We start from the raw sequence: 27832 nt of genomic DNA, 5'->3' as shown, positions 1-27832 counted from the left end.
TCACTTTTTGCAGATGATATGATAGTATATATAAGTGACCCTAAAAATTCCACCAGAGAACTCCTAAACCTGATAAACAGCTTCAGTGAAATAGTTGGATATAAAATTAACTCAAACAAGTCAATGGCCTTTCTCTACACAAAGGATAAACAGGCTGAGTAAGAAATTATGGAAACAACACCCTTCTCAATAGTCACAAATAATATAAAATACCTTGGTGTGACTCTAACTAAGGAAGTGAAAGATCTGTATGATAAGAACTTCAAGTCTCTGAAGAAAGAAATTAAAGAAGATCCCAGAAGATGAAAAGATCTCCCATGCTCATGGATTGGCACGTTCAATATAGTAAAAATGGCTATCTTGCCAAAAGCAATCTACAGATTCAATGCAATCCCCATCAAAATTCCAACTCAAATCTTCAACAAATGAGAAAGGGCAATCTGCAAATTCATCTGGAATAACAAAAACCCTAGGATAGCAAAAACTGTTCTCAATGATAAAAGAACCTCTGGTGGAATCACCATGCCTGACCTAAAGCTGTACTTCAATGCAATTGTGATAAAAACTGCATGGTACTGGTATAGCGACAGACAAGTAGACTAATGGAATAGAATTGAAGAACCAGAAATGAACCCACACATCTATGGTCACTTGATCTTTGACAAGGGAACAAAAACCATTCAGTGGAAAAAAGACAGTATTTTCAACAAATGGTGCTGGCACAACTGGTTGTTATCATGTAGAAGAATGTGAATTGATCCATTCCTATCTCCTTGTACTAAGGTCAAATCTAAGTGGATCAAGGAATTCCACATAAAACCAGAGACAGTGAAACTGATAGAGGAGAAAGTGGGGAAAAGCCTCAATGATATGGGCACAGGGGAAAAGTTCCTGAACAGAACAGCAATGGCTTGTGCTGTAAGGTCGAGAATAGACAAATGGGACCTCATAAATTTGCAAAGCTTCTGTAAGGCAAAAGACACTGTCAATAAGACAAAAATGCCACCAACAGATTGGGAAAGGACCTTTACTATCCTAAATCAGATAGGGGAATAATATCCAATATATATAAAGAACTCAAGAAGGTGCACTCCAGAAAATCAAATAACCCGATTAAAAAATGTGGCTCAGAGCTAAACAAAGAATTCTCACCCGAGGAATACGGAATGGCTGAGAAGCACCTGAAAAAATGTTCAGCATCCTTAATCATCAGGGAAATGCAAATCAAAACAACCCTGAGATTCCACCTCACACCAGTCAGAATGGCTAAGATCAAAAACTCACGTGACAGCAGATGCTGGTGAGGATGTGAAGAAAGAGGAACACTCCTCCATTGTTGATGGGATTGCAAGCTTTTACAACCACTCTGGAAATCAGTCTGGCGGTTCCTCAGAAAATTGGACATAGTACTACCAGAGGATCCAGCAATACCTCTCCTGTGCATATATCCAGAAGATGTCCCAACCAGTAAGAAGGACACATGCTCCACTATGTTCATAGCAGCCTTATTTATAATAGCCAGAAGTTGGAAAGAACCCAGATGTCCCTCTACAGAGGAATGGATACAGAAAATGTTTTACATTTACACAATGGAGTACTACTCAGCTATTAAAAAGAATGAATTTATGAACTTCCTAGGCAAATGGATGGTCCTGGAGGGCATCATCCTGAGTGAAGTAACACAATCACAAAAGAACTCACATGATATGTACTCAGTGATAAGTGGATATTAGTTCAGAAACTTAGAATATCCAAGATACAAGATGCAATCTGCAAAATACATGAAACTCAAGAAGAACGAAGACCAAAATGTGGACACTTTGCCCCTTCTTAGAATTGAGAACAAAACACCCATGGAAGGAGTTACAGAGACAAAGTTTGGAGCTGAGATGAAAGGATAGACAATCTAGAGACTGCCATACCCGGGGATCCATCCCATAATCAGCCTCCAAACGCTGACACCATTGTATACACTAGCAAGATTTTGCTGAAAGAATCCAGATATAGTTGTCTCTTGTGATGCTATGCCGGGGCCTAGCAAACATAGAAGTGGATGCTCACAGTCAGCTATTGGATGGATCACTGGGCCCCCAATGGAGGAGCTAGAGAAAGCACCCAAGGAGCTAAAGGGGTCTGCAACCCTATAGGTGGAACAACAATATGAACTAACCAGTATCCCGGAGCTCTTGACTCTAGCTGCATATGTATCAAAAGATGGCCTAGTCGGCCATCACTGGAAAGAGAGGCCCATTGGACTTGCAAACTTTATATGCCTCAGTACAGGGGAACTCCAGGGCCAAGAAGTGGGAGTGGGTGGGTAGGGGAGGGGGGGTATGGGGGACTTTTTCAATAGCATTGGAAATGTAAATCAAGAAAATACCTAATTAAAAAAAAGAAAAGTTCGTTTTATTTATTTATTTATTTATTTATTCTTAAAGGCAGGTTTATTGGGATGCTGTTCTCAAGCAAGCAAATTTATTGGCCCCAAGGACTGAGGCCAGGGAAGTTGCCATGGGGAAAGGGGGAGGGGAGGAAGAGAAAAAGAGAAGGGGGGGCACAGAGAGAAGGAGAAGGAAAGTTTTAATAGCAACAAATTTACAACAGTGAAATATATAGTAATGTATTAGTTACATTTAAAAGTTTACCTGAAGGCATCCTAATGTGATTTATTAGTACACAATATTGAAATCCCCTTTGCAATCTGAATGGGAACCAGCTGGCACTTCTCCTTTCTCCCCCACTTCCAAGGCAAACACAGAAGCTGGTATATAGTGACATTGTTTTACATGCTCTATCAGTTTCCCATTGTCACTGCAAGAATCATACTAACATCACTCTGCTTCTAAGTCGTAGCTTCTCTTTTTCTGACTATCCTGATGACACCGTGCCCTCCTGGATTATCCGGGCTAATCGCTCACCATTAGTTGGGTTCTATATCTGCAGCAGGACTAAAGCAATCAGCTTTAACAAAAGAGAAAATTAACCTTAGCTCATGATTTAGAAAAGGGATTCTCAACCTGTAGATTATGACCCCTTTGGTGCACCTCTATTTCCAAAATTATTATGAAGTAGCATTATGATTCATAACCTAGCGGAATCACAGTTATGAAGTAGCAGTGAAAATTATTTTATGCTTGGGGGGTCACCACAACATGAGGAACTGAATTAAAGGCTCTCAGCATTAGGAAGGTGGTGAACTATTTGTTTAGAGGTCTCAGTCCATGATCAGTTTGCCATGTTGCTCCTGGGCTTACATGAGGTAGTACAACATGGCGACACATGAATGACAGGGGAAGCTTCTCACTTCATAGCACCCAAAAATGAAAATACAAATTCAAAAATGAAAAGAGAGAGGAGGCCTCAGTATCTCCCTCAAGGGCACATCTCCAAAGATCTAAGCTCCCTCAGGTATAGCCTTCCAGAGTTGCCTCCAAAGCACCATAGGCTAAGGACCAAGCCTTCAATACATAGATCCAAACCATAGAACCCTCCCTACCTGCAAAGTGCCCCCCCCCTTTTAGACAAAGTCTCAAGTAGTTCAGGTTGGCCGTATATTCACTATGTAGGTGAGATGCCCTTGAACTCCTGATCCCCCTGCTTCTGTGTCTACTTCCTCACTATTATGATTACACGTCTACATTAAATCCATATGGCACTTCTCTTTCTCCTGTCATTTTGAGACAAGGTCTCATGTAGCCTAGAGTAGCTTCAAATTTTCTATGTAGCAAAGGATGACTTTAACTTGCCTAAGCTTCCCAGGATCTGGGATTATATGCAAGCTCCACCATACATAGATGCAAAGTCCCCTTAGCTATGTAGCAGGGTTTTAGGGCCTGGGAATTAGTACATGGACATCCTGAGGGAAGGGGGACATTATTCCAGAGTGGTACACTCTGTGTAGTCTGAAGATAGTTTTCTTATCCATTTATCGGCACCATAAAGAAAAGTTTTAAAAGAAAGAAAAGGTTCACTGAATGGAAAATGTCCCTCACCATAGCAGTTTTCTATTATTAACACTCTGATCCATGCTATAACGTACCCAGAAGCAGGGGTGCTGTCTGGAAAGATAGAGAAAATAAACGGAGTGGCTGTGGAGGGTCAAATGTTGATACTATCAGCTTGTATATAAAGGGGCCTTGAAGATCAGAAAAAAAGATACTTTCCTAGAAATGCAAACTTATGTCCCTCATGATGAATGATAACAATATTCTCAAAACATCAGTTTACAGCAGGAAAAAATCAGATTGCCTTTCAAGAGATATTAAAAGTCACCGTGCAAAAAAGGAGACCCTATGTATTCTTATTTTAGCCAAGAGCTAATGGGAAAAATGTGTGGCCAATGCAAAAGAAATCTGGTACTGTCAGAAACTCGACAAATTGGATTCTTTGTAAATGATGCATCATCAGGCTCAATTCCTGATATCAACTGTCTTCCAAATCCCCATTGCATGAAACATCTGTCTTCTGCAAGATTAGCAAAACCCAATGGAAACGTGCCTAGCCCAAAGGCAAGAAAGAGATGGTAAAAAATGATTCTAATGCTATTTATGGGAAAGAATTCAGATAAAATTGGGTAGGGTTCAGGAAGAATGTATCCAGGCCCCCCTTAATTGTGTTTCCCTTGGAATACAAACACAGGCATTTTTCTGGTATCAGAGATAGGATGGTAGCAATGTGTGCTTCCATTCTATCCAATTAGTCTAGTAATGACACAACCAAGTCAACATTATATTTGACTGGTTATGCCAGAAGCTAAACACAACCCAGATATCCATGTCACATCACTTTACCATGAGTAACACCATCGAATATGATAAACTAAACATGTCTGGGACACAGCCAATGGACCACACATTTCAAGGAATATTTGATGCAACAAAACATCCAAGCAAAATGAGTTTAGACAGTCCTTGGAGCTGTGATGGAATTTGACCTAGAAAAAAGAGAGACCTGGTGACCTTGATTGAAGTAACTTTACAGTAAAACACTGCGTAAGTTGATGCCTAGTGTGTCTGAATATAGACAGCCAATATTGTGGAAACTGCAAATAAATAAGTGGTTTAAAATATCCAATTAAATGCATTTCAGACAGAGGACAGGAAAAGGGTCAAACTTTAGGACTTGTCACCTATTCTATGCAAGCACATACATGCAGACTTTGCTAACCGAAACATAATTAAACACAAAGTTCCTAGAAGGTCGTGCAGATATTACATTCCCAAGAAAGCAGCTGATTGGGCTTTCATTTGGTTGTTCTTCCTGACATGGCTACCAAATTCCAGAACCCACTGTACCTTTAGGAATAGGCTGGGAATGCTTTGCTCCTTGGTCCAACTTGAAGTCCAGATATAAGGTTGGTGTGCGAGTGTAAACCTTCGACTGAAAAAAGAAAAAGGTAACCATCAGAAGTGTTCTATAAGTTTCTTTTAAAAAACATTTATTGTGTATATATGGGGGGTGCGTGCATGTGCGCACATGCGCACGCACACACATGTTTGTATGTGATGGCGTGTGTTTGTCACAGCACGAGAGAGGAGGTCAGAGAACAACCTTGGTATTGGTCCTTATCTTCTGCCTTCCTTAAGACAGAATCTCTGTTTGCTGCTGCTCTGTTTATTCCAGGCTAGCTGAGCCTCAAGATTCCAGGGGTTCTCTGCTGTTCACTTCCCATCTTACCACAAGAATGCTGGGATGGTTGACATGTGCCACTGTGTCTTGCTTTTATACAGATTCCAGGGATCCAAACTCAAGTTGCTAGACATATATAGTAGGTGCTTTTACCTACTGGGGCATCTCTTTGGTTGCAGGATAAGATTCCTTCCTTCAGCTCAGCCTTTCTGTAGTTGGCCTGGGCACATTACATTTATGCTTCCTCCTGGCTTTACAACATTATTCGCAAGCTAATTTCAATAAGGTATTTATCTCCCTACAGCTCCAAGGGCCCTATATTTGGATTTTGATTGGCCCATAACTGTTCAAATTTTGTCACATTTAGCCTCACAGCTGATATGGAAAATCATTTTATGCTTAACTACATATATATTACACAGAACTTGATAAAGCCATTTCCACGTTGAAATTCAAATAAGGGACTTGCACATTACTTTCCCACATTTGGACCTTTTGCAAGGGAAAAAATGCTGGCCACCTGCTGGTTTTACAAAATCTCAACCCCAAAGTAAGACAAACTTTGTCAGATCTTCAGTGTAATCAGTGGTTTTGATCTCATCAACAGCTCCAGCAGAGGTGGTAATGCAATAGGACGCCATCCTGAATTATAAGCGCAGACGAAAATCTAAGGGGTTAACACTTGCTGCAAACTTCACCATGTCTTATTGCTTGCACAAAGACCCAGTTATTATTCAATTTTGGTTGTTGTTTTGGTTTGTTTTACTTAAAAATGAAAAAACATAGAACCGCCGAGCTTGGAGAAAACATGGAGTGACTGATAGGCTTCATACACGGCTACTGGAACCGCACTTTAGTGCAAACACTTACAACAAATATGGTTGACATGTAATGGACATGAAGGCATAAGTAACTTTTCGCCCAACAATCCCACTTGTGAGTGTATTTCCAGCAGAAATGTCCACCAGAAGACACATAGAGGAAGCTTAACAGCCCCAACCTGGAAATATCAACATCAAGACTATTTCCCACAAACATGTAATAATAGAATAGATAACTGGATTATAATACAATTTAACAGTGAACTAGTAGGGGCAAAAAATAAACCTAACTTATGCAACAACTCAGAGGCATTGTGGAAGGATAAGATTGAGCCAATCAAGGCAGATTTCACACCTATAAAGGTCAGAACAAGGTAAAACTGGCATGCGATATCAGAAGTCTGGAAAAGCAGGTGAGAAGGGTAACTAGAAGGCTACACAAAGGAGTCCCACAAAGGAAAGAAGATCCCAGGAAACTGGAATGTCCTGATGTTTGGTCTGGCTGCTTATTTCATGGATTTTTTTTCCCTTGGTGAATATTTTACAAGTTGTATTCTCAATTTGTGTACTTTTCTACATATGAATTTTATGTTCCTAAAAACCTCATATGAAAACCACACATTTGTAACTAGACCTGAAAGGAGAATCTAGCGTCCAGAATTACTGCCTTTGATAAGGACAGGATTTTGGCGATTTTGAAATCTGTATGTGGACATTTCTGCTCTTTTCAACATTGAATTTTCAGGACCAATGTACAGTGACTGCCATACAGCAGGTATTTTAATAGACATTGAAAGATGTTTCACGATGAAAAATCCCAAGTGTAGCCATGCATTCATTGACACTATACATAAGATATTCATTAATATCTTTACCTATATGCAATCCCCCTGCCTGTCTTTAGGACAAGTGCATTGGGCATGGTAAAAGAATATGTCTTAGTATTAAATTAGAATTATGAATCATGAGGACAAAGAAAGGATTTTTTTTCCTCTATGGATGTCTCCTATTGTAGTCTTAGGTTTGTGGATATTCTGGTGTGGAAGATCGAGCTGCATTCATTCAGTTTCAAAGACTAGAACAACAAACCTCCGGTACACACCTAAATGAAACCAGAAAGCCCAGTGACATCAAGCGAAACTCGAAACTAAAGATTTACAACCACTCTGAAGAGTTTGAAGTATACAGGAAACAAATGCAGCACACAGGGGACATGAGATCTGGTTGCCTAGGGTCATTAGGTATGGAAGGCACCATCGGGAAAGAGACTGTTTTCAGCCAAAGATGACTTCTAAAGTTACCTCTTAAAAGATCAATAGTGAACCAGTAGCCAACATCAAAGTAAATGGAGACAAGCTGGAAGCAATCCCACTAAAATCAGGGACTAGACAAGGCTGCCCACTTTCTCCCTACCTTTTCAACATAGTACTTGAAGTATTAGCCAGAGCAATTCGACAACAAAAGGAGATCAAGGGGATACAAATTGGAAAAGAGGAAGTCAAAATATCACTTTTTGCAGATGATATGATAGTATATATAAGTGACCCTAAAAATTCCACCAGAGAACTCCTAAACCTGGTAAACAGCTTCGGTGAAGTAGCTGGATATAAAATAAACTCAAACAAGTCAATGGCCTTTCTCTACACAAAGAATAAACAGGCTGAGAAAGAAGTTAGGGAAACAACACCCTTCTCAATAGTCACAAATAATATAAAATATCTTGGCGTGACTCTAACTAAGGAAGTGAAAGATCTGTATGATGGAGGAGTGTTCCTCTTTCTCCACATCCACGCCAGCATCTGCTGTCACCTGAATTTTTGATCTTAGCCATTCTGACTGGTGTGAGGTGGAATCTCAGGGTTGTTTTGATTTGCATTTCCCTGATGATTAAGGATGTTGAACATTTTTTCAGGTGCTTCTCTGCCATTCGTTATTCCTCAGGTGAGAATTCTTTGTTCAGTTCTGAGCCCCATTTTTAAATGGGGTTATTTGATTTTCTGAAGTCCACCTTCTTGAGTTCTTTATATATGTTGGATATTAGTCCCCTATCTGATTTAGGATAGGTAAAGATACTTTCCCAATCTGTTGGTGGTCTTTTTGTCTTAATGACGGTGTCTTTTGCCTTGCAGAAGCTTTGGAGTTTCATGAGGTCCCATTTGTCAATTCTCGACCTTACAGCACAAGCCATTGCTGTTCTGTTCAGGAACTTTTCCCCTGTGCCCATATCTTTGAGGCTTTTCCCCACTTTCTCCTCTATCAGTTTCACTGTCTCTGGTTTTATGTGAAGTTCCTTGATCCACTTAGATTTGACCTTAGTACAAGGAGATAGGAATGGATCAATTCACATTCTTCTACATGATAACAACCAGTTGTGCCAGCACTAAATGTTGAAAATGCTGTCTTTCTTCCACTGGATGCTTTTAGCTCCCTTGTCGAAGATCAAGTGACTATATGTGTGTGGGTTCATTTCTGGTTCTTCAATTCTATTCCATTGGTCTAGTTGTCTGTCAGTATACCAGTACCATGCAGTTTTTATCATAATTGCTCTGTAGTAAAGCTTTATGTCAGGCATGGTGATTCCCCCAGAGGTTCTTTATTCATTGAGAAGAGTTTTTGCTATCCTCGGTTTTTTGTTATTCCAGATGAATTTGCAGATTGCTCCTTCTAATTCATTGAAGAATTGAGTTGGAATTTTGATGGGGATTGCATTGAATCTGTAGATTGCTTTTGGCAAGATAGCCATTTTTACAATGTTGATCCTGCCAATCCATGAGCATGGGAGATCTTTCCATCTTCTGAGATCTTCTTTAATTTCTTTCTTCAGAGACTTGAAGTTTTTATCATACAGATCTTTCACTTCCTTAGTTAGAGTCACGCCAAGATATTTTATATTATTTGTGACTATTGAGAAGGGTGTTGTTTACCTAATTTCTTTCTCAGCCTGTTTATTCTTTGTGTAGAGAAAGGCCATTGACTTGTTTGAGTTAATTTTATATCCAGCTACTTCACCGAAGCTGTTTATCAGGTTTAGGAGTTCTCTGGTGGAATTTTTAGGGTCACATATATATATATATATATATATATATATATATATATATATATATATATATACTATCATATCATCTGCAAAAAGTGATATTTTGACTTCCTCTTTTCCAATTTGTATCCCCTTGATCTCCTTTTGTTGTCGAATTGCTCTAATACTTCAAATACTATGTTGAAAAGGTAGGGAGAAAGTGGGCAGCCTTGTCTATTCCCTGATTTTAGTCGGATTGCTTCCAGCTTCTCTCCATTTAATTTGATGTTGGCTACTGGTTTGCTGTAGATTGCTTTTATCATGTTTAGGTATGGGCCTTGAATTCCTGATCTTTCCAAGACTTTTATCATGAATGGGTGTTGGATCTTGTCAAATGTTAAGCCTTATTTTTTGATTGTTCTTAAACACTTTAACCTCCTTTCTAGTCTACCACCCACCAGAAGTATTGGGAAAGAAAGGATATGAGGGAAAGTGGACCTGTTTAGAAAGGTTCTTTGAAGCAAATCCTATCTGTGTTGTCTCGAAATCAACAGCTCAGTTCACAGATTAGCTGTGGCAGCTTGAACACTTAATGGATACACCAGCAGTCCAGTTCAGCAGAGTCAGGTTGGCAAGAGCAGTGACATGACCTAGCAGAGACAGCTAGGCATCAGCCTCAGCACAAGTTAGCAAGAGGGACCAAGGAGGAACACGGGGAAACGTTCCAGGATATATTTCTCTCAGCAGAGTGAAGATCAGAGAGACCAACAAGCTAGCTAGCTCTACCAGAAAGCCAAGCTCAATCTCTGTCACTGTTCATCAAGTCCTATTTATAGCTCTCCAAACATCACGTGTCCTCCACGGGTCTTGCCTCAGCACATGCATCTGTCTCAGCTGACATCTCTCTGTCAGTCAGCCAGAGTCCGAGGAAGCAGCAAGAAACTGCAGCACACCACCAGAAGGTTTTGGTTTGTATGGAATCCTGACAAATGAAGCTCAACTACACAATGTAAGGCAGACCAATACATGGGTGCTGTTGGGAAAGAATCTTTTATCACGAGTCCTTTCACACGTTTGCGTTAGTAGAACATCCTTTCTTTCATGTCTGCTTCAGCCAAACGTTCCTTCACAAGTCTGCCTTAGCTTTTCACCTGTATCCTACCTCAGGAAAACACCCCTTCACTTGTTTGCCCCAGCAAAGCACCATCCAACTGATTTTCCAAAGAAACCTTAAGTTTTCATTTCAGTACACACACACACACACACACACACAAAATACAGGTTTTATTTTTTGTTGTTTTTGTTTGAAAAGCAAGAAGATTTTGATTTTTTACTGTCTCGTCTCTCTGGGAATTCAGTTGAAGTAGCAGATATAAATTGTGTTTATTCAACTCCAAGACAATAATGTCAATGTCAAATGCACTTTGAGAAAGTCTGGATTTACTACTTTTATTGCATACCAATAGGTACATTGTATCCTTCCCTTCTGTGTTTGTGTATCTTTATGTACATTAAAGTATGAATAGTTACTCAAATAATGAGGACTTATCTATATCATATTCTCTCTCATTAAAACTAAACATTGGCTGTGTGTCTGTGATAAACTGAAAAACACAATCCCTCAACAAATTTTAGTACAGACTTGCCAAATGAACTTAAATTTCAGCAATGAAATTATTTTATTTTACCTCTTTTTCTGGTTGTTGAGTTTTGTTTATTTGTTTGTTTTTGGTTTCAATTACCAGTGCCCATGAAGGCACAGAATTCCAAAGCTATTTTTCCTCCTCCTTTCTTTTCATGTCATAATTCTCTATTGGAAATGTTTGCAAAATGCTCGAAAGTGTTTTAAGCTTGTATTCCTTAAAATCTTATTGTTTGGGAGCCATGCAATCAAGTTTCAAGAAGATAAGCAATGCATCATAAGAGATTAAGGGTACATTTTCCTAGCCACTGCCAATTCAGTGGTTGGGGCTGGTCTCTATTTCTCTAGAAACAAGTCAGCATTAAAGCCCTAATGAGTCTCAGGCAACACTCCTATAATGATCTCTAAACATTCAAGACAAAATAAGGCCTATGAAACCACTTCCTTCCAAAAGCCAACTACCTTCATTTCTTCAAAGCCTTCCCAGTTACCCTGACTTTTGGTTTCACGCCCTTGACAGGCTGGCTTCCTTCCTCTTCTTTTATTTATAAATCTGCTCTTAATTAGGAGATGGAAATTGCTCCCATATGGAACCCATATGCTTAAAACCATTTTCCCAGGACAGAGAGACTGCTACATTTCTCTCGGTGACTGGGGCAACCTGAAGTATCTTCCATTTTACTACTGTTCCTGCCACAGATGAAGGTTGTCTGTTTATATTCCTGAGGTTTGCTCCTTCTCCCACCATGCTGTGTGCCACGGAAAACAAGTGTCAGAGATCTAGTGGCACACAAGATGTGTAAACACACCATATTTCTTTCAGGGAGCTGTTTTGTGAGGTTTTTTTTTTTTTTTAAGCGTCAACTTCACCAATTGACTATAATAGCCCAAGGAAGTGAATTAGTCTAAGGCGCTCCATGAGGGAATAGCAATCCCAGTGCTCTGTAAGAAAAGCAAGCAGAGTTGTTAGCTTCTATGCTGTCATTATCCTATTAGGCCACCTCCGAGTGCTGCCTATTGTGTTTTGTGGGTGGTGTGTGTGTGTGTGTGTGTGTGTGTAACTTGTGAGCTTAACATGAATATTACTGTAAACCTCTAGCCATGTTTCTTGCTGGTTCCCTTATGGGTGAAAATTACCACAACCCAAAACAAATTTGTTAACATAATTATTTGGTTAGACATTGTTTTGTTTTGTTTTTCCTCTGAAAGTATACACTGCTTGTCAGTGTCTTTTCTCAGCTCTATAATTTTTGCTACACTTCAGAGCAGGTTTGAAACACCATAGTTTTTACATCTACTCTGCTGTTACAAGGTTACATATTCTAATCAATTCCCTATTTGGACATTTATATATTCCCCTCATTATAGACACTAAGGAGAAGAATTAATTGCTAATGAGGAAAAACATAAAAACAAACTAACCTGCCTAAAACTTTTGAAAAGTGTGTATGCGGGCATGTAAGAGTAACAGAAAAGAACGAGCCTAAAGGCAATGTCTCTATAGTACAAATCTATATTTCTTTACTGGGACAAAACATCAGTACGTTAATTTCTTACAGTAACTGGCTTGCTTCCAACTAAATTCTCTTTTATCAAGTCACTTAGGAAACGCCTGTAAAAACAGTTGACTATCTTAGCTTTCACTTCATTTAAGAAGCAAAAATTGGTATTACCATACTTTTTCAATTTGACACTTAGTTTGCATAATATTATCAATTTAGCAAAGAATACTAAATATTGTTATTATAAGAATAATAATTGCTGGGCGTGGTGGCTCACACCTTTAATCCCAGCACTTAGGAGGCAGAGGCAGGCGGATTTCTGAGTTCGAGGCCAGCCTGGTCTACAGAGTGAGTTCCAGGACAGCCAGGGCTACACAGAGAAACCCTGTCTCAAAAAAAAAGAAAGAATAATAATTAATATATTGAACATATATTCTATATGTTCATATTATATGTACCTGAGTACCAGGTGCTGAATGGGGACTTATTATATGTGAGTTAGGCCACTTGGCTTTCCCTTTTTAAACAAAACAAACCTTTCTTTTTTTTTTACTTTGCATATTTTTTTTGCCTCCACCTATGTATGTGCACCACATGTATACCTGGTATCTGAACAGGGCAGAGTAGAGCACTGTCTCCCCTGGAACTGGAATTAGAGATGATTGCAAGCAACCATGGAGGTACTGGGAATCAAACCTGGGTCCTCTGAAAGCAGCCAGTGCTTTTAACTGCTGAGAGATCGCTCCAGCCCCATATTTCCTTTTTAAGAAACTGTGTACTCACTAGCATATTGCTTTTTCTGGCTATCTATTAATTCTTTCTTGCAAAAGAACACTGATGGAGGACCTATAACCGCTTTCCTCTTTTACTGCTCTTCTCTCATCGGTGCTAAGGCTTCAACTCAGCCTTGTACACACTAGGCCAGATCTCTAGCATGGAGCTACATCCTCAGCTGACAATCTGTAATATATTCCAGTCATTACATTTCTAGGTACACTTGGCTCAATCTTTCTCTGCTGGCAAAATGGGAACGTCTCAGTGGGGAAACCCAGGTGTTTATCAACTGGCTCAGGGGTTCCATCTAACAGAAAGTCATTTAGCACCCAAGAGCTCCTAGAATCATGTTGTACATCTCTCTTGTGGCTGTCCAAGCTCCTCTGTTTCCTCTCAGACACCTTTCCATGCATCCACATGGAGAGCCATGCCTTCCAAGGTGTGAGGAATTTAAAAGTAGATTTTCCACCGTATTTATAGCAGACTCCTAACTTTAGACTAGACCAATGATCTTTAATAAAATGATGTCTTCTGTCTCTAACCTAAAGCACTCTAATTTTTTGAATTCTTGATTATGTTGAACAACTTCAGATAAGAAGCAGGACAGATTAATTTCTATCCTCACTGTCAAAATAATGTGGGACAAACTAAAACCCTGTAATCTTATTTGGATGATTACATGAATCGCTACATAGAGAGAAGACTAGGAGCTCTTAGACTACACGTCAATGCCTCTGTGCAGTGTAGGAGTTGAGAAGGGTCAGAAAGCAGTGTGACCTCTATGGACAATAAAAGATGCAGACAGGATTGAGCATTGAGTTTCTTAACTGTCAGAGAATTTTGGACACAGTGAAATTATCTTTCGGTGTAGTTTCCATAGAATCATCTTCCAAGCAGCCCTTTAATTAACAGTAACACTCTATTTCCTTTTCCTGCCTTTTGTTTATGGGAGAGGGAGCAAGGAGAGGAGGACTAAAGGCAATGAGAGTGAAGATGCTGATGAAACTCAGAGACCTGAAAGTTAACTGGTAACAGGGTCACAGTGAAACTGGAGTTTGATTTCTTCACCCTTTGAGTCTGTATCCTTCCCATAAGGATGCAGATGTCCCACATCTTGGATATTTAATCCAAGACAAAGAGAAAAAACTCCATTTTCTTTAAAAAAAATACATAGCCCAATAAAAGTGAGACCACAAACAGCCTCTATATCTGCCAACAAGGAGCCTTCCTATTCTTTGTCTCTAGTCCAGAGGCAATAAGTTCTAAAATTGAGTCAGCAAATCTATTACACAATGCTAAAATATTCCTTACGGGGCATTATGATATTTTTAATCTGTATTGGCTCCATTTGGTATTTACTAAAATATTTTAAGAGTTCTTGCAAGAAAGTGCATCAAGATCTAACATGAGAAACTATTTGGCAAGGATAAGATTTCATTGTATGATAAAGAGGAAATGCATCATGGGACAAGTCTTCTCCTCTGTGATTGTTTGCAGGACATTCGGACACACACAGAAGTGGATGCAAATATCTGATGAAAGGTACCATTTTTCATATAGGAGAAGGATCTTAAAGCTTTAAGCTTTGTAACATGAAAATTAGCTAAAAGTAGCCATGTCCAACAAATTTATGCACAAGAGTTGAACGATGTGACACAGAGAGAAAGGTTCACATGAAATGAGGCAAGATTCAGGAACCTTGGTATGAAGTCAAGGCCTTTGTGCAAAGAGCTGTGTGATCCTTGGGAACGCTTTGTGCCTGGCTGGATTATAGCTTTGTCATCCACACAGTAATGCCTGGCATTTGGATTCAAATTAAACGGTTACAAGAAGATGGAAGAATAGGACTTGGCTAGCTTTGAGAAGCATCAAACTGGATCAGGAATTTTAGATCTGCTGCCATGAGTTCATTCAAATTCTCTAATGCTCTATTACAACAATGGTGAAGCTGAATGAATGGACATGTTCCTATTCAGCTATCATACAAATGGGGCAGCAGTGGCCCTCTGTACATTAGGCGAAATGACATCCCATGTTGTTTAGCTCTCTACAGCAAGCTAAGACCATTAGCCCAATACACACTGGTGCCAAACTCAAATTCTGAAATGTCAAATAGCTTTAAAGCATTTTCAACCATCTGGAACCTACCTATTTTATATGCTATGCAGCACAGCTATCCCCAGGATCTTCTGGCCAAAGTGCACCCAACAACTGCTAGCAAGTAGCAAGACCAACAGTGTACCCATTGCTCTAAAGCCTCAAACTGCTGTAAAACTTCACATCCAGATGTTCTGCCTGACTGGACATCACTTGGCCACCTAAGTCCTCTTACAGCTTTTCATCACTTATTCAGGAATTCTCTTTTCGTATTTCCTCATGCCACTGTCCCTGGAAGGTTTTCAGCTGGAAAGAAGTTCCCTCCTCACATAACCCTGCCCAAGTAATTCCCAAATTGATTCTCTGTGTTGCTACCTATCATGAAGGTGACTCTCTTCCTTGACCAATCACCGGATCCCCAAACTTACCACACCAACCCATTCAAAATGAAAGAACCATTTCAATCACTTCCAAAACTATCAAATATACAGTGCAAATTTTCGGTTATTCAGCAACATCTCAAACAAACTGAAACCTACTTACCAAATATGCCAAATAGATGGAACCTGTGGAAGCTGCTCATAAATTCTCAATCAAGTAGGAAGTGCTTGGCCACTTAACACAGATTCACATGGATTAAGGTTGTTTTTTTCCCCCCCTCTGAGCCCTTCAACAATCATCTTCGCTCCAAGGTTATCTTTAAAGTTTCCACAGCAGCTGAGGTGTACACTTAGCTAAAAATCTGATTGGTATTGGGGTAAGGACCCATTGTAAGCTCATGGTCAGGCTCTCAAACAAGGCTGGATAGTTAAAATTCACAATCTACTATCCACTCCATAAGCAACCCTGAGCAGGCTGCTAACCTGTCAGTATCCCACCTTGTCATGTGGAAAGAATAGGAATGAACACATGGTGTGTCTCAGCTGGGTCTCTCAGCTTCAGTACTTCTGGGCCCTTGGTTGCTGCCACTACTGTGGTGCAACTATTGCCATTCACTCATATGGTTCCTCCCTCGTTACCCCTAATTTCTGATAACCTCAATCGCCCTTGCAGTGGTGAAAGCCATGGCAGCTCCTTGACCTGACTAACTTACTGACGTTCTTAATTCTTTCACACCAAGATTTAGGTGAAGAGCTAAACCACAAGGTGTGGTTTGTGGTCTCTTCAGAAGCTACCAGATAGGGGTAGGGAATACAGATCAGAAGAGCAAAGACTCCCCATTCCTCAACAGGCCAATCAGTGACCAAAAGGGATTGAAAGGTGTGAACGAACAGTTACATTTTGTGTTCTCACACCTTTACAAAGTTCTGAGACACTGTTTATAAATAGGCATTTTATATAGCTGTCTCTGTCTCACTTCCTTTCTTCCTTACTCACACTGCCCTGGAAGTGTGTATTAGTTAGGTTAGTTTTGTCAATTTTATGCAAAAGAGAGTCATTGAAGAAGATGGACCTTACTTGAGAAGATGCCTAAATTAGATTGGGCTGTAGGTAAGTCTATGGAGAATGTTCTTAATTTATAATTGGTGTGGGAGGATCCAGCCCACTGAGGACAGTGTCACCTTTGGGCAGGAAGTCCTGAGAAGTAAAAGAAAGAAATGGGAGCCTGGAGAGCAAGCAGTGTTCCTTCATAGCCTGTACTTCAGTTCCTGCCTCTAGGTTCTTTCCATGAGTTCCTGTCCTGGCTTTCCTTGGTGATGGACTGTAATCAGGATACATGAGCAGACAAAAACCCTTGCTTCCCCAACTTGCTTTCAGTCATAATGTTTTATCACAGAAACAGAAAGAGAACTAGGGGGAGGGTTTGGAGGACTTATGGGGTAGCATTGGAAATGTAAATGAAGAAAACACCTAATTAATAAAAAAAATTAAAAGAAAAAAAGAAAGAAAGAGAACTAGGACAAAGTACACCTAAGACTTGTTTACGTCTCTGTTTTCCAAAGAACTTAAGTAAAAGCAAGATCAAAAGACCTGATAATAAAAAGTATTCAGGACACCAGCATCCAACACAGTTGCCACTTAGCCATGTATGTCTATTGAGCACATGAGATGTGGCAGGCTACACTGAGTATTAAAATACTCAGATCCCTTGAGCTTATGATGGTATTTCTAAAAAAATGTCCCAAGTAGAGATTTACAACCCAAATAAAGGATTTATTACTGGGTTAGTAGTTGTAACATTGCTTATGATAAGAAATATTAGCCAAAAAAAAGTGCAGAATACACAAGAAACAGTCCACAGAACTCAAAAAGGTCAACAAGCTAAAGTGCCCAAGTGAGGATGCCTCAGTCTCACTTGGGAGAGAGAAGAAAGCAATCACAAGTGGGGAGAGAGGGAGGGACCTGGGAGGGAAAGTGGACATGGCAGGGAAGGGAGTGGAGAGGAGAGGTGACCTGATCTGGTATTGGGTGAGCAAAAAGGAATGAAGCCCTGAGGGCCAGCAGAAAGAATGCAAACAGGCAACCTCAGGAAATAGAAGGTTGGGGGGACCCTCCAGAATACACCAGAGACCTGGGAGATGAGAGACTTCCAGGACTCAAAGGGAGGGACCTTAGTTGAAATGCCCAATAGTAGGGAGAGGGAACTTATAGAGCCCACCTCCAGCAGGAAGACAAGGCATCGAGTGAGGGATGGGGTTGCCATCCCACAGTCACATCTCTGACTCATAATTGTTCCTGTCTGAAAGAATTACAAGAACGGAAATGGAGAGGAGCCTGAGGAAAAGAAGGTCCAGAGACAGGCCCTAAGTGGGATCCAGCTGAAGGGGAGGTCCCAAGGCCTGACACTATTACTGAGGCTATGGAGTGCTCCCAAAAAGGGATCTATCATAATTGCCGTCTGTAAGACCCAACAGGCAGCTGAAAGAGTCAGATGCAGATATTTGCACCCAACCAATGGACAGAAGCAGCTGACCACTGTTGTTGAATTAGGGAAGGCTGAAAGAACCTGAGGAGAAGGGTGACCCTGTAGGAGGACCAGCAGTATCAATTAATCTGTACCTCCAAGAACTCTCAAACACTGGACCACCAACCAGACAGCACACACCAGCTGATAAGAGGCCCCCAACACACATACAGCAGAGGACTTCCAGATCTGTGTTCATTCAGAGATGATGCACCTAACTCTCAAGGGACTGGAGGCCCCAGGGAGTTTAGATGTCAGGTGGGGTGTGGGGGTGTCCACGTGGAGATGGGGTGGGGTGGGGAGGAGGTGTGGGATGTGGAACAGTTGGAGGGGGGATGAGGGGTGGATAATGGAATATGGAGTGTAAAAAAATTAAAAATTAAATTAAATTTTAAAAAAGAAATACAGATGCGATTTTTTAAAGTATCAAGATGAGATTCAAAGAACAAGGATATATATGTATAATATATTACTCAAATATTAAATTTGATATGACATTTTATTTTAAACGTGGAGAGGTGGCTTATACTTTAACATTATCCTCCAAGTCTTTTTTTTTTCCTTTTTTTAAAATTAGGTATTTTCTTCATTTACATTTCCAATACTATCCCAAAAGTCCCCCATACCCCCCACACTCCCCTACCCACCCACTCCCACTTCTTGGCCCTGGCGTTCCCCTGTACTGAGGCATATAAAGTTTGTAAGACCAATGGGCCTCTCTTTCCACTGATGGCCAACTAGGCCATCTTCTGATATATATGCAGCTAGAGGCACGAGCTACTGGTTAGTTCATATTCTTGTTGCACCTATAGGGTTGCAGATCCCTTTAGCTCCTTGGGAATTTTCTCTAGCTCCTCCATTGGGGGCCCTGTGATCCATCCAATAGCTGACTGTGAGCATCCACTTCTGTGTTTGCTAGGCCCCGGCATAGCCTCACAAGAGATAGCTATATCAGGGTCCTTTCAGCAAAATCTTGCTAGTGTATGCAATGGTGTCAGCGTTTGGAGGCTGATTATGGGATGGATCCTCGGGTATGGCAGTCTCTAGATGGTCCATCCTTTCGTCTCAGCTCCAAACTTTGTCTCAGTAACTCTTTCCATGGGTGTTTTGTTCTCAATTCTAAGAAGGGGCAAAGTGTCCACACTTTGGTCTTCGTTCTTCTTCAGTTTCATGTGTTTTGCAAATTGTATCTTGTACCTTGGGTATTCTAAGTTTCTGGGCTAATATCCACTTATCAGTGAGTACATATCATGTGAGTTCTTTTCTGATTGGGTTACGTCACTCAGGATGATGCCCTCCAGGTCCATCCATTTGCCTAGGAATTTTATAAATTCATTCTTTTTAATAGCTGAGTAGTACTCCATTGTGTAAATGTACCACATTTTCATGTACCACATTTTCTGTATCCATTCTTCTGTTGAGGGACATCTGGGTTCTTTCCAGCTTAAAAAGTTTTTCATACAGTCTATTTTGATCATATTCTTTCCCCTCCCTTAGCTCCTCCCAGATCGTCCCCCACATCCCCACCCAACCAACTTCATCATGGTCTTCCTCTCTATATAAATATATAAAAATCAAAACAAAACAAAAAACCAGTAAGACCGAAAATACCCCACCCTCAAAAAAAAAGGTCCACAGAAATATGGAATCATCCCCTTTGTGTTAGCCAACTACTCCTGGGCACAGGGCCTGCCAGTTGATTGGAGTAAATAGATTTTCCATTTCTAGCAGCTATTAAATGCAAATAGCTTCTTGGTAAATTTCCAAAAAAAAAAAAATAGGAAATTCTTAAGTTGTAGGCTTTCATTATAAGGTCTGATTTAGACCTTTGTACTTCATAAACCCATTAAGGTTGCTAGCCATTTTCAGTTCACTTGTCAAGAAGTTCAAAAGACTTCACAATAAAGTCTGTCACTATGAAATGCCTTGTGATAAGGAAATATGGGAGCAGGAAGTCATAGATAAGAGGGAGGAAAGCCAATATTTAGTAAATACACTCTGTGCTGCTGCATTCAAATAATTCAGGGGCTATGTAATAGCATTTCTACTTGGAAGCTGAAGAATTAAAGGCTGAAAATCATTTAAAATGTTTTTCTTTTGTGTTACAGATATACTAAAATGGCAGAGATGAGGTCTGAACACACAATCTATAGTCATTTGAGTCTATCATGACATTGGCCAATTGGCTCTGTAATTCTAGGTATAGTTTTGGTAACGTGGCAATCCAATTTTTCACATGTGTTAGGTCTCCTTAGAATCTTCCCAGCCATACAAATCTACACAGACCACTTAAAAAGCAGACACCAATTCTTACTTTCTTTCTTCCCCCCTCTCTCCTTTCCTCCCTCTTCTCTCCTTGATTGTATGGGATTGACTGAATTGGTAGTAGATCACAGACCATAACACCAAGGGACATGGTTCTCATCTATCTATGAGAACCTCATGTCCTGTATTATTATCAGCGGAGAGGAAGTAATAAACCCACCAAAGCCTTAGACTCAAGCCTACACTCTTGTCCACATTAGACTGGAAGGGGGGGATGGTGTTTGCATCCCCGTGTCATTATTTTCTCAGTTTATGTCTTAACTCATTCTAAACTCAGAAGATGAAGGAAGCAAGTATCCTCTTTTGGTCTCTTCAGCAATCTGTATTTGACATCTATCAAATTCCAGCCCCTTGTCAATGCACTTCTTTTACCTGGCTGACAACTAATCTGCCAGTTAAAATCAAGGCAAATATCTAGTGACACTCACCAGAAACTCTTGCTCAAACCCTCTTTTAGACTGATAAGTACCAGATGGCTTCAAATCAGTATCTCAGCCAAGTTTTGTTAGTTAGTCCAAGACATTCGAAGTCTCTCATGATAGAAAGCAATGTTGGCAAGTACTGATTTCTGACAGGCAGACATGCCACTGCCAGAAAGGGAAGCTAATTGGAAGAAGAAGGCATCCAAAAAGACATAATTGGCAGAAAGCCCATTGGTGAGGATGGAGTGAGACAGTCTGTAAGACCCCTAATTTACTGAATATGTAGCTCAATTGATAGAGTGCTTGCCTAGCAAGGACTAATTCCAAGCATAGCATAAAAATGGATGTATTACTGGATACTAGTAACCCAAACATGCACAAAGTGAGATGTGGTGTGGCAGGGGATAGGAGCTTGAGCTCTTCCTTGGTTATGTAGGGATTTCAAATTCAGTACAGGGGGGGAAGGGAGGGGAGGGGAAGGGGAGAACAGAACAGAACAGAACAGAACAGAAAAAAAAAGAAGAAAGAAAAAGAAAACCTTGTGCCAAAAGGATGGGGAGACCCAGAAATGATTGGCTATTTTTATTCCTCCTTTCCACAACCCAGCTCTTCCTCTTTCTTGTGGAACACTTATTTGTAATTAGAGAAGCATGGAAAGAGGTCAGGATGATGGAGCCAGCCTTCATGTCAGAGAGTAAAGATGAGACTAACACTAACCAGATGCAGGTGCTTGAAGGTTTTAGGGAAAAGATCCTTGTTGTGGACTTCAGATTGGTTTTCTTCAAAGAGAAACATTGAGATCTTTTGAGTTACTATCTATAGTTGACCCAGGGGGGGGGCGGGGGTAAAAAAAAAACCTTTATGACCATCATGATTTCCTTTCATAATGTTAATCCTGACTGTCTATAAGGAAAGAGAACAAGGGCTTTTAGAATTTCTAAAGAAAGTCAAATTATAATTGGTCACTTTCCCAATGATCCTGGACAAGCTAGATATTAATCAACTAAGACTGCACTCCATGTGGAACAGCTATAGTCTCAACATGAAAGGCCCTCACACACATGAAAACAAGCTGCCAAGCAGTTTTACAGGGAAAAAAAAAGATGATAACCTGACCAGTTTTCATGCTTGAGACAACGAATGTGTGTTCTGAACATTAGTTTAACACTGCCTCACACCATGGCATAGAAGCATCCTTTTTTTTATTAGGTATTTTCCTCATTTACATTTCCAATGCTATCCCAAAAGTCCCCCATACCCTCCCCCCCACTCCCCAACCCACCCACTCCCACTTTTTGGCCCCGGCATTCCCCTTTACTGGGGCATATAAAGTTTGCAAGTCCAATGGGCCTCTCTTTCCAGTGATGGCCGACATGATACATATGCAGCTAGAGTCAAAAGCTCAGGGGTATTATTTAGTTCATAATGTTGTTCCATGTATAGGGTTGCAGATCCCTTTAGCTCCTTGGGTACTTTCTCTAGCTCCTCCATTTGGGGGCCCTGTGATCCATCCAATAGCTGACTGTGAGCATTCACTTCTGTGTTTGCTAGGCCCCGGCATAGTCTCACAAGACAGAGCTCTATCTGGGTCCTTTCAGCAAAATCTTGCTAGTGTGTGCAATGGTGTCAGCGAGCATCCTTAATTGTGCTGTTTCCTATGCTTCTTGTCAGCATATACATGTATGTACATGTGTGTTTTCATGTGTGTGTGTGTTTCCAGCTTGGTGACAATGTGGATGTCTAAACATGAATGTAGACGCCAGAGGTCAAGACTGGATGACTTCCTTAACTGCATTTCACCTTATTTTCTGAGAAAGAATTCTCACTGAAACTAGAGCTCACTGATTCAGACCCTCCTGTCTCCACCTTCCCAGTGCTCACATTACAGGGGCATTTCTTTCGAAGACTCATGTTAACTGTGGAAAGGTGTTGTGCAACACCCCTGGAGCTGGACTTGCAAATGGCTGTGAGCCTCCTAACATGGGACTCTTGACTGCTGATCCACCTTTCCAGTCCATGACCACTTTGTTTGCTTGTTTTTCTTTTCTATTGAGGGGATCAAACTTAGCTCCTCGTGTTTGTACAGCAAGCCCTTTACAGACTGAGCCATCTCCCTGGCCCCTCTCACACTCATTTGCCAGGTTAGTTCTCTCTTTTAGGCTTGGTCCTGCATTGCTTGACCCTTTCATTGGACTGAGCCTCCTACTCTGCCTTCCCATGAGCTTACCACATTCACTAGTCTGCAAGCTCATCACAGCACACTCATCTCTCCAGCTGATGTGTCTGGCCCTCCCATACGACTTTACACTCTCCCTCCCACTCTCTCCATACCTTGACAAGTCTCATACAGATGGCCCACAGTACATGTTAGCTGGGCTCAGGTGAGTTAATGGTATTTTTTTTTTCTGGCAAATCCTTTTCATTTTCCATGGATGATTTTGGAAGACCTTCCAGGAATGGCAAGTGTGTTCTTTTTCCCCATCTCATCTTTCTAAGCTAAGACAATGGCCTTGGATTTGCAGTATATGTGGAAAAGAATTCTCTATAGTTTTCTAACCAAAACATTCTCCTCCTTCTAAAAATACAGTAGCAATTTCATGCCTTACAGCACATTTCAGTTAGAATTTTAAGCTATTTGTATTACTTATTCCCTATCATTAGTAATAGATTATTTTTAAGATTAATTGAGATATAAACAACATATCATTAAAGTCTAATGCTTCAAGCAAAAATCATTATATCTGGCACTGATCTGACTAATCACATTTAATATAAGTTTATCAAACAATTAAGAATGTGCTCCGGTCAAGATGAAGTGCTGTATTTATAGCTATTTCCTTAGCATGTTATCATGTCATGAGCCTCAGATTTTAATGCCTCATGCAGGAGTCTGAAGACACATTGTGAAGCTGCCCTTTATTTTTGCCTTTAGTTAAAATATATTTAATATGTTCCTGAGGAAAGACTCATTACATTTTAAAAATGCAAGTCTTGGCAGCCATCCGAGTGAGGGCAATGAAATGCTAACTTGCCTTTACAAAACGTAATACCTTGGTTCTTGATAGCTTGCATTAGCATTTTAGTCTAAATTTCCCTGAAAATTCGTAAGCGTCACCAGTAAGGCCAAGGCTATATGAATGCTATAGAATATATATATAGAAGGCTATATGAATGCTATAGAATGTAACTTCTGACTTTAAATGCCCCTATCCGTTCTTCTGTTGTTGGCAGGCTAGGGCTTGTCAGAAAAGATGGAATGTACTTCCTAGGTGATTAGGCAGCAGGGACATCTTGAAGAAATAAGAACATCTGGCACCCTTAGTGTACACCGACAATGGTATTTCTGGGGTGATCGGGCTGCCCTGGGCAAGAGTAACCTTTTGTACAGCTGATTTGAACAGATCTTGACCACTGTTTATTTGAACATTCCTAACTCCAAATGAAGTGCCAACTATGGCTGCCTACCATAGGTCAAGCTCTTTGAAGTTGTTGGGTGCATATCTTTGGTGTCCTCTTTTTACTAAAAATACTGGCAGCCTAATTTTACCTATTCTCAACACCAAATCAAAGCCAAGTGTTCGCTTCTCTGTGAAATGAGGCTGAGTATCAGTTGGGACCACCTGGCCTATTTGAGGCAGCTCCCGTAGAACAAATAGCTTCATGGTATCAGAAATGAGATGCTGGTACACAGAGTGTGCTGAGGACCACACCCATCTGAACCTCAAGGCCAGCTATTCAAATAAACTCTGAAAGTGGCATATATTGTATTGATAAATTGTCTTGCACTGTTTGAGGTCACCGAGAAACTATCTCTGGAAGCAGCTCTTCCCCACAACATCAAAAGCGTGTTATATCAAATGTCCTCCAACCCTGCCCCATCTTGAGTCAAGCTGGCCCTGTGATACAGAGAGGGAAAAATAGTAAGCAGTTAATGGTATTAAAATCACTGTGTCCTTGAGAAAAGCTAGGAGTTAAATGACCTCCAACAGAGGTTACTATTGTTTATTCCATGATATATAAGTGTCTACAATTGGAAAGAGAGGCCAAAAAATTCAACTATGGAAGCCTCATCCATGGAAGGAGAATCCAATCTGGAATTCAGCAGGTTCTAGTGGATTTTGAGAGCATCCAGTTCGATGACATTAGCTCTACGTTGCCCTTTGTTCTTAGACTCAGAAGTTTCATCTGCACTGTCTGAGACTCTATGGAGAACACCAGCTAGATGCCTCAATGGGGCTTTCCACAGTCAATTTCTGCCAGAAGCTTTGACTGGCCAATCCATCAACTTGATAATGTTTTGCTATCTATTGTTATTATTCTTTTGCTTGAAATATGCTTAATAAGCTCACTCATTCAAAACCAAACTATGGCCATCATAGATCATTCTCCCAACCATATAGAACAATGGGAGAGAAGGATACAGAACCACATACAGTTAATGTCAGTCTTAGGAACAATGCAGTCTTACTCAAACTTACTTTTGAATTTCCCTCCATTACAGTATTTTATTTAGATCATCTCCTTTCTTTCCCATTCACAACTCTCACAACTCCACCAATACCTGGTTGCCTATGTAGCCCCTATTACTTTCCAAAGCAATTTTCCATTTTACTTTCTTAACCCTAATTTTTATTTTTGTATATTTGCACACAAGTTCACATATGTGGAGAATGCACACACAAATGTGTGCTTCTGGGGGCCAGAGATCAGTCTCGGGTGTCATTTCTCCTCAGATATCATCTACCTTATTTCTTGGGACAGAATCTTTCTTGAGACAGAATCTCTCACCGGGACTCGAGGTTTTCCAAATAGACCAGACTGGTTGACCAGTGAGAACCAGAGATCAGCTTGTCTCCTCCTCCCCAGTTCTGGGATTACAGGAATGTAACACTATGCCCAGCTTTTTTATAAATGTGAGGTTTGGAGGTTGGATTTGAGTTCGAATACTTACACTTCAAGCACATGTATTGAGATATATACCCAGCCCATATCTAAGCCTTTTATACAAGCCACTGTAAGACACAAAATCCCTACCCTTTCTGTTCTCCTCCCTCTCTCCATCTATCCACATAAGCAGAATTACTCCTCTTTTTTTCTGGCTAATCATAGAACTTTTATGTATGGTCATTTTCATTGTTTCTCCTGTCATATTACACTACTGATGTTGTTGGTTTCTTTCTGTACCCTAAACTATGAGGGCTTTTGAAGCTAGTGGCTATATCTCATTCACATCATATCTCTAACATATACAATGTGCACAAAGTAGGTACCTAATGACTGAATGAAGAGAGAAATGGGAGATGTAACTGAAATATCCAAAACTGTTCTGAGTTGTGAAGATGGGACAGCTGTGGGGATCTGGACAGAAGTCAAGATGCTTCTTAGTCTATAGCAGCTGGCAAGGCTACATGAAAAGGGATAATTCTGAGTTTGTTCTTGATGAGCAGTAGCGAGCAGAAGAAAATACTGAGCGTCTAAACTCCATTTTCTATAGCACACTTCAATGTTTCTCCCTAGTATCATGTTCCCTCATGTTTTCTGTGTCAACAGAATCCCAGGAAGCTCTCTGCCTCATTAGAGTAATTCTTTTCATCTCTTCCCCAACCTACCCATGACAATACACTTCGTTACATTTTCAGAAGAGAAACTCAACCATAATTCAATATTGTGATTGTGATCTTTTTAAAGGTAGCATTTTAAAGAAATTATCATACCATCTATCTAATTGTGTTACACCCTAAAGGAAAAATCATTGTAAATAAAAGCTAATACAAACAGTTAGCAAAATGAAACCTTGCACCACTAAAAGTCATGGGGAGCTGGTAGTATTGTAGAGCGCTCAAAAATAAGGCTCTAGGTTGAAGTTCCAGAGCAGTGAGGATGGGTTTGATTGATCCATTGATTGGTTGATTGATTGATTGATTGATTGAGATTAGTAAAGCCAGGCCAGGTGTAGTCATTCATGGCACTGGGTACCTGAGGTAAAAGAATGAAAAGTTCAAGATAAGCTTGGGCTATGTAACAGGAAAAAAGAGAAAACGCCAGGGCTGGAAAGGTGGCTCAGGAGTTAAGAACAAGTACTGCTCTTGCATAGAGCACAAATTCAGTTCCCAAGCCCCCATGTCAAGAAGCTCACAACTTCCTGTAGCTCCAGCTCCAGAGGATCTGATCCCCTTTTTTGTTCTCCATGGACCCCGCCCCCCCCGCTCTCACACGCCTCCCTACAGACACACATGCATACACATAATCAAAAATAAATAAATAATCTTTTAACGTAACAGTCTTAGATTACTAAAGTGATAAATTATATTAGGTTTCCAGAAACTGCTCAAAGGTAGACATCTGCTTTTTAAATGTCTATTTGATGCTTAATTTGACATTGGATAGTATACTATTTTCTTAGTTTGTTTACATTTGTATCCATTTTTCTTATACTGAAAATCTTCACTTCTAAGACATTAACAAGTGGAAGCATGTTTTAATAATAATAATAAATATAATAAATATATACAATGTATTGATGTATAATATGAACATAAACAATAAAAGTACACAATAAAACTTCAAATCTTGAAATTGAAAAAAATTCTTTTTGCCTTCAAACTGTAAGCACATCTACAGCCAGGCAATTATGTTTAGAAGCTCTTTAAAGATTCTAAGTCCTTCTCTATTTTGTTATACTCCTGACATCTTCATGTTG

At 40.2% G+C, this 27832-nt stretch overlaps 1 protein-coding gene across 2 annotated transcripts in view; it reads right to left on the bottom strand.

The window, feature by feature from the left end:
• Pir (pirin) overlaps positions 1-27832 on the bottom strand; it is a 103583-nt gene that overhangs the window by 37620 nt on the left and 38131 nt on the right. For both annotated transcript variants that reach the window (NM_027153.3, NM_001301402.1), the window contains one exon: positions 5295-5379. In NM_027153.3, the coding sequence (NP_081429.1) occupies positions 5295-5379 (85 nt within the window). The remainder of the gene's footprint in view (positions 1-5294; positions 5380-27832) is intronic.

This window comes from Mus musculus, chromosome X, assembly GCF_000001635.26.
Source record: "Mus musculus strain C57BL/6J chromosome X, GRCm38.p6 C57BL/6J".
NCBI classification, from domain to species: Eukaryota; Metazoa; Chordata; class Mammalia; order Rodentia; family Muridae; genus Mus; species Mus musculus.
The sequence above is the reverse complement of the archived record's forward strand: the minus strand, read 5'-3'. Positions and strand labels throughout refer to the sequence as shown.